Source organism: Acipenser ruthenus, chromosome 7 (genome assembly GCF_902713425.1).
Source record: "Acipenser ruthenus chromosome 7, fAciRut3.2 maternal haplotype, whole genome shotgun sequence".
NCBI lineage: Eukaryota > Metazoa > Chordata > Actinopteri > Acipenseriformes > Acipenseridae > Acipenser > Acipenser ruthenus.
In genome coordinates, this window is record NC_081195.1 from 12,854,721 (window position 1) to 12,863,139 (window position 8,419).

Genomic DNA, 8,419 nt, shown 5'->3' on the forward strand with positions numbered 1-8,419 from the left:
GTATTGCATAAGCGACAGTATCATTCAGGGCTGTTATCTTCAAATAAGTTAACTAAAATTAAAAGTTTAACCCAGGGCGCCAACTCTAAAATATGGATAGAATTACCGATTCGAGTAACTAAACAATATATTTTTTATTTGATGGAGACTGCATCTATTTTTGAGATCAGCTGCGTTTGCTATGCGGTCTATATTCACAGAAGACGTGATGTATTTTCCTCAGTCACGTGATCTTCGGAAAACCGGAAGTGAGTTTTCGTTTATGTGGGCCGGAAAAGCGTATTGAGTTGCTACGCGGTTCCGGTGTTCTGTTGGAGGTTGAGAGTTTCGGGTCAGTGTGAGGGTGAGAAAGAAGCGATTTGGTTTTGGACGGTGACTGCTTCAGAGAAACGGCAGGGTGAGGTGAGCAACACAGCTGGGTTGTGGTTTTGGCTGACTGTTAAACCTGAGTTCTTAAGTGACACGTACTTCGCTACTGTGCCAAGCCGGTAGGCCTATAATCACATTAGAGGAAACCAGTTCGGGTCCAATACGAAGGATCTGACCACCGAGTCTGATCCACTGAGTCTCGAAATATAATAGGACCCGTGCTTAGCCACGGGCCACGACTTTGTATGATCGTTGTTTCCACTTGAGGCTAAACAGCTGTTCTTACGACACGCACTCCTTTTCAAGTGTTTGAATTCTTCTTTTTTAGAGGTTTCGGAGCTTAATTTAAACAGGTGTAACCTAAAATAATGTCATTTTGAAATATATACTTGTCAGTACTTATTCACTGCCAGTCTCAAAAAATGTGTTGTATTTGACGAGGTAAAATATTTGTTTTTACTAGTGAGTGGTTACACCTAAATATTTGCAATTCAGTTTCTATCCATTCTCCTTTCGTTTACAGTATTTAAAAATCACATAATGTAATTTAAGTTTTGGATAGAATAGGAAAAACTAAAAATAACATTCAAGATTGAAGCTGGCAAAATATAACAGCAGTGTCTCATTAAAGTAGTTTTTTTTTTTTTTTTTTTTTTTTAAACCTATACATACATACATGTTTTTGCCAACTGGTGTAATAATATATATCGTATTTTTATTACCGTGTTTTGTGGTAATACTAAGTGTAAAACAGTAGGTATGTAATCCAATGGAGTGACTTTTTGAAAAACTCAACTGTTAAAGGTTTATTTATAGCTAGACTTGTTGTATATGTTACATTTGAATAATATGTATTTTTCTTATAACTTCTTAAACAAGGAAATACTTATTTAAAGGAGTATGCTTTTCTTTTTTTAGTCCTTCATACCATGTGCAAAAGTTTTTTGACACTTGCCCATATTATGATGTATTATGTATACTTGTATTAACCTTGATAACGTCTTATGCTTTTGTTTTAAGGTAACCGAGCAACAGCAATGTCTTTTATATTTGACTGGATCTATAAAGGTTTCAGCAGTGTGCTCCAACTTTTAGGTAATGGCATTTAAAAATGTATTTTTTAAAATCTTACACAAGGAATCAAGCACCACCTACTTACTACCCTGCTGCATGTAAAATGGCTAAAATATTAATATAATACCCAATCTTGAAAAATAGTAAGAAACTATACTTTTGTACTGTTTATGGAATGCTTTCTTTTTTTCTACTCTTTTTAAACATGTGCTATTGTATTACAATTGTCATTGTTGTTCATAACAATGACTTTCAGCCCAGTCTTTGAATTGCAATGCGTTTTCAAGTGTGACATTAATCAAATATAATTTTTTTTGCATTAAAGAAACCTTTGTGTTTTCTTAACTTAATTTAACATCATGTTCTTGGATCTTGCAGGTTTGTACAAGAAATCTGGAAAATTAGTGTTCCTTGGTTTAGATAATGCTGGCAAGACAACGTTGCTACATATGCTAAAAGATGACAGATTGGGGCAACATGTTCCCACACTACATCCGAGTAAGTAACTTGATTTTCTAAAATCCTATTTTGTGTTTTAAAAGAAAAAAAAGAAAACACATTAGTGAGCCTTTCCAACCAACTTTGAGATCCAGAAACAACACATTCTTAATTCGAAGTGCCCTAGAGGGCTGAGCAACACAAACTCTTTGGGTTAATTAAATGTATTCATTGATGGTCTTTTGTAGGAGAAAACAACATTCGATGTGTCAGCAGTTTCTTTAAAAGTAATAAGAAAAATGAGAAGCAGGGATATTTTGCCTTTTTACACCTGGCAGAATTGCAGTATTTCACTAGTCATACAGCTGAACAGCATGTTAAAATGCACACATCTGGTAGAAATTGTGAGATTTATTTAAGCTGATTTAGAAGAAGACAGTTAAATACAGAGCTGAAGTTTGAAAAAAGGAAACTTTATTTTCAAAAGGACATTTGAATCTCCCACACACAACTTTCCATATGTAGATTGTGAATATGTCTCCACTATGAGAAATGTGATTCCCTCCCTGCCATCCACAATTTTTCAGATTTACTTTCCTTAGAATTAACAATTAATGTGTTACTCGCATTTGTTTCTCCATTGGAATTTATACAAACCTAAATACAGGTATATCAAATAAGTTTGTCTGAGCATAATGAAAATTCAATTGAATCTTGCAGTATTATGTGCCGTTGGCTTTAATAGATTACAATATACCAATCTAATAACACGGCTCAAATAAAAAAAAAAAACTTAGATTATCCAGCTGACTGGTCTGAATTGTACGTTTTTAAACTTTTCGTTTTACAGCGTCAGAGGAGTTGACAATTGCTGGAATGACTTTCACCACATTTGATCTTGGTGGACACGCACAGGGTAAGAATATTGCTTTTAGCCATAATTTATTTATTAGTACATCTTCATGAGAAGTTTTGTATTGCTAATTTAGTTGTATTTTAATGTTATTTTAATTTAATGTTCTAACAAAGGGGAATTGGACAAACGTACTGTAAAACTGTGATTAAAATGTGCATATGTGATGATCTAACACGTGATTAAGCTTCACACCAAGTTTATAATGTATCAGCCAAACAGATTACTATCATAGCATTTTCTTCGCTTCGTTGGGCAATATATATTCTGCATTTGTAATAATGCATGTTTTTTTTAAAAATTTTTTTATTGAATTAGACCCCGTTCACACTTGTGATTTGAGGCGGCCCAGGGCATTTCTACATCATACAACTTTTATTATAAAAATATTACATTTTAAAAAATCTAGCGGGTTAAAGTTCAGGTTGTTTCTTTCACATAATATACGAGCTGCAGTGCTTTCATAATTATGCTTAATTTGTCACAATTGCATTTTCTTCCTGTTATTTGGTAACTAAGCGATAAATATAAAAACTGCAGGATTGTGGATCTCAATAATGGTACTGGCGACTTCAGCCACCATTGTTTATTTTGCACGCAATGATATACATAGCTACAGAAGTGTGCGTCTTTACATTAAAACGCTGATCATTTCTTTTAGCTGCTTGCTTTTACGCACACACACACAATACCATTCTCATCCACAAATATTGAAATAGGGCAGCAGTGTGGAGTAGTGGCTAGGGCTCTGGACTCTTGACCGGAGGGTCGTGGGTTCAATCCCCGGTGGGGGACACTGCTGTTGTACCCTTGAGCAAGGTACTTTAACTAGATTGCTCCAGTAAAAACCAAACTGTATAAATGGGTAATTGTATGTAGAAATAATGTGATATCTTGTAACAATTGTAAGTCGCCCTGGATAAGGGCGTTTGCTAAGAAATATAATGATAATAATAATAAAATTAAGATCGTTGACGCACCATGTGAGGGTGAGACCCTCACTGTAATATTTCAATGCCTGTTGTTGTGTTATTATTGTTAACGTTATTCTACTGGCGCTAGAGCAGTGGTTTAAGTACTGTGCATGTTGTTTAGCAAAGTGTATTTGATATGTGACGGTGTATTGCTGTATTTAGATTACGGCGCTTCCCTTAATGAAGTTGTCGTTTACATGTGGGACAAGAGTTTTGTTATATAGCCATATGTTCGGTAATCTTCCAAGAGAAGGGGTAATGCTAATATTCAGTCTTGACTAGTAATGGTTAGGGACTAGAGAATAATAACGAGTAAAGGAGAGTAGTTTAACAATCGTGTTTGTAAACAAAGATGGTATTTATGCAGGTTAAAAAAATTCCGTATAAATGAGAAGAAACATTATTTAACATTATTTAATGTCGTGTCTTTCCTTAGGAGGGAGCAGTAGTACTATTAGGTGGTCAGTCGTGAGTTTGTCTTGTCTGTCATTGTGTACAACCTGATAGTCACATATGTGAACGTGCAAAGGCACCTTTAAAAACGCAAATGTGAACGGGGTTGCAGACCTAAATATGGTGCGGCCCAGCCCAGTAGTGTGAACGGGATCTTATTTTCCTTATATCAAGGTACTTCTCACATTTTTAATACTGTGTTTTGCCAAGTCATTGTGCCATTCCGGATTTAAGTGAATGCAAAGTACATTCCAAATTGAGATCCATTAAGAACAAGTTATTTCCTCTCTAGTTTTGCATACACGTTTTTCAATGCTAGAACTCTGAACACATGTTGTATAAACATTTGTTATGTACTATGTATCCCCATAAGATTCTGAAATATTGCTTTGAAAGAAAACTCCTTCAAACTCACAACCTGAGTGGCTATATATTGTTATTTTTAAGTAGCTTTATTTTAAGGGTGTAACCAGGAGTGAACAAAACTCTGTTTTGTGACACTCATTTGTCCGAGGGTTGGGAGTAAAGAATTGGAAACCAGAACACACTTTTATTGAATTCAGGCCAAACTGCCTTATTATATAGTTATACTAATCAATTCACTCATTTGACCCTCATTCCATAATCTGCCTATAAAATTGAAAATGTTGTCGTGTTATAATTGGAGCATTCAGAATTAAACAATTCTGTTAAGATTATTTTCTTTCTACACAGCACGAAGGGTTTGGAAGAATTACCTCCCAGCTATAAATGGAATTGTCTTCCTAGTGGACTGTGCAGATTTGTCACGCCTTGCTGAATCTAAAATTGAGCTTGACGTAAGATCAAATTTACATTCGCTTAACTTTGCAGGTTATATTGCTAAGATGGTTAAATCATTTACGCCCAGAAAAAATGTTTGAGGGAGCCTAAAATTGCTTAGGTTCATTTGTAGATTGGTTATTCATTTTAATTAAGTGTTAACGCAAAAGGTGTTTGTTTTATGTATTTGGAGTTTCAAAGCAAACCGAATAAAATTGCTTCTGTCAAATTCTATTATATTTCAATAATGATTGTTGTACCCTTGGTTAACTTTTACATTGTCAATCTCTTTACTGCATGCAATTAGCACGTTTGTTTAGTTGTCCTATATCGTGGGTCTCGGAATATACACGTTTTTTATTAAACCTACTCCAAAAATGATACCACATTTTTTAAATAATATTATAATCACTTGTCCATTTTATCTTTTGTCTTGTCATGTCATTGGTTGTCATGCCAGCTACTTGGCTACTACGCACCATGTAATTATATATTTTTTATCTCTTTAGGCACTGTTGACAGACGAGACAATTTCAAATGTGCCAGTCCTTATTCTGGGCAACAAGATTGACCGGGCAGAAGCAATTAGTGAAGAGAAACTCCGGGAAATCTTTGGTCTATATGGTCAAACATCAGGAAAGGTAGGATGAGCTTGCTCGTTACACTTGCACATTGAATGCTGGTGTTCTGTGTCTCTCTTGATTTAATATATTTCTTTTTGTTTACTTATAGGGCAATGTGCCATTGAAGGAAATGAATGCAAGGCCTATGGAGGTATTCATGTGCAGTGTGCTGAAGAAACAGGGATACGGTGAAGGCTTTCGTTGGCTTTCACAGTATATTGACTGATCTCTTTGCACATTGTATCATTTTGGACTGAGATGGTTTCTGACTTCGACAATTTTTGTACAAGGACATGGAAAAATATACTTTTACCCAAATTGGCAGATGTTAAACTTTGATATATAGTACACCTTGAAAATGTTACCAGTACTCGGATAGCTGCCTGTTTGCTGTGATGTGCTGCAATATATTTGCAACACAATTTAAAGTCTCAAAGTACTTCCAGCTGCTACTTTAGTATTGGTCTTTTTAAAGTATTTTATTTTGATTTATTTTGAATTCTTCATAAACCATTTATTCATTGTGAACAGTGTTCCTTCTGATGTTGTGTAAAGAAACATTTGTTACTTTCACATAACATTTTGAAACATTATTTCAATTTTATTAAAATAAGCCCAGTTTTCTGGTAAACCAGTGCAGGGAGGTGGGGGCAGGATGCCATGACCAGGTCAAAGTTGTAGAAGCTTGTAAATACACATGCTTAAAAAGAATGCATGCATTATTAATGAACGGATTGTCTTTGAATTTTGTAATAGCATGTGTATTTATAACCTGTGTTTAGTTAAACTGTTTAAAAAAAAAAAATACATTATGTAGCTCATTGTGATTGTGATTGGTTGGTCCTTAATTAGAACATTGTCTCTTTAATCTTTATAATGAGTGTTTAATTCTTAATTGTATTACCTGGAAATGTGGTAGCAATAAATAATGTCTTCTGTCTGGTTTAAACCCACCCAAACAGCTTAAAGAAAAAATGGGTTCTCCTGCATCTCTCTTACCTGCAGCTGTTACCCTTGCATGACAACTAAGCCATAATAAGCCACTTTTGAGAGCTGGGTTTATTTGTTGGCTTTCTGAAGAAGTACTGTTGAATGGTCATAAAGTGGAAAAGGTTTGAAGTTAATCAGGCTGTACTCTTGCCTTGTATTGACCCATCCTAGCAGACATTAACCATTCATGATTCACCGTTCAAGTGTGTTTTTCGCACTACCGATGCTATAAAATATTGAATCAAAAAAGCAATGTGCTTTTTTCAGTTTTTGCAGGTCAAGGTACAGCTGGCGTCTTTAAACCTTATCTTATTTTGTGTGGAACGATAATTTTACCAGTTATTTTTAGATTTGTTTAAAGAATGAAATGTGTTTAAAAAAAAGAAATGGAATTGTTATATGGACAAATTGGTGCAGTATTGTCAGCACTGGTTATATTTACCTATTTACCTTCTGCTTTATTTACACTAAGTTTACATGCTTTTATTTTTGCAGCATACTAAGGGTAATGGGTGGGAGGGGGATTGTTTTATTTTTCATGTAAACTGGCTAAACTCTATTGTATGTACTGTACATGTTAATGTAGATAAAGAATTTTGCCTTTGCAGGGCAAATTTGAAATTTGCCTACAGTTCACTAACCAATATTCAACAGAGTTAGTTGGGGTGTGGTAAGTATTTTTTGAATATGAACTACATCAGCCTATGAGTTGCTTCTGGTAGTATATGAGAATTCCTATGGCACACCATACAAGACTCAACAACCATAGCTTTGTGTGCCCTAAGAGTAATGGTCATATTCCATGTATTTTTTTGCACATTTGTACATACTTACTAAATAATGACTTGGATTTCAGGACTTCTAATGTCTTGGTATTACAGATCCCTCTCAGTTGAACTTCTAATATACTCTGACCAGCATGCCACTTAGGAAAAGTGGTTTCAGCTTTTGTAGGGTTATTTCAAGAAATATGGGTCAGTCAGCCCCAATAGAATACCGATAGATGTCAGTCCACCCCAAAAACATTAACACATTTTATGTTTTTTACTATTACAACTATCATGTTAAAAGTTTTATACACACTGTGTATATTGAAAAAAAATGTGGTTCTAGAATGGTCATCGTGTTTTGATGCACTGTCGAATGAATGGAACATGTTTATGCAGTGATTTAGTGCTGGATCAGACCCCATAATTGATAACGACTCTCAACAGTTGTGGTAGACCACATCCTATCTTCCAGATCAGAAATAGCTGGGAAGGAATTCCCACTTGGATCCTAATACACCTTGCATTAATTAATTTTGTAATGTGATTCCCTGTTGTTATTTCTGTTTTCTGTTTTCTAAATCTAATTAAAAAATACATTACGGTATTAAGTTTTTGTTTTTGACATATTTCCAATGTATACAGTACCACATCTGCATGTTAATAAGGGTAACATTTGTGCTACTAAATTGTTATGTTTTAAGTGCTGGTAATCACTCCATTTCCTTTTTTTTCAAATTGTATATTAAATACTTAATATTGTAGCTCCACCAAGAAAGGTTTGCTTAGGATCATCTATGTAGAAAAAACACAAGTTTTTCCTTTTTTAAATATTAAGGCTACACTGCATTGCCTACAGCAGAATGTTATACTTTCAGCAAGTAGCTTAATTCACATGTAGACACTGAAGCTGTAATGTACAGACACTTGCTGAAAATAGTCAGTCCTTGTTGTTTTATAGAACTTTTATCTGTACTCAATCAGAATACATAGAAAGAGATTTTGTAGGGGTGAGTA

General features: G+C 34.6%; 1 protein-coding gene across 2 annotated transcripts; it reads left to right on the forward strand.

The window, feature by feature from the left end:
- The first annotated feature begins 242 nt into the window (after positions 1-242).
- On the forward strand, positions 243-8,009 carry LOC117414490 (GTP-binding protein SAR1a-like). 2 transcript variants are annotated; one of them, XM_034024256.3, is made up of 7 exons: positions 243-397; positions 1,390-1,464; positions 1,822-1,941; positions 2,732-2,797; positions 4,936-5,039; positions 5,532-5,663; positions 5,755-8,009. In XM_034024256.3, exons 2-7 carry the CDS (start codon positions 1,407-1,409, stop codon positions 5,869-5,871), a joined length of 597 nt encoding a protein of 198 aa, XP_033880147.1. In that variant the 5' UTR covers positions 243-397; positions 1,390-1,406; the 3' UTR covers positions 5,872-8,009. The 2 variants fall into 2 exon arrangements, with proteins under 2 accessions (XP_033880147.1, XP_033880146.1); XM_034024255.3 differs by having other exon boundaries at positions 244-402.
- The last annotated feature ends 410 nt before the right edge of the window (positions 8,010-8,419 follow it).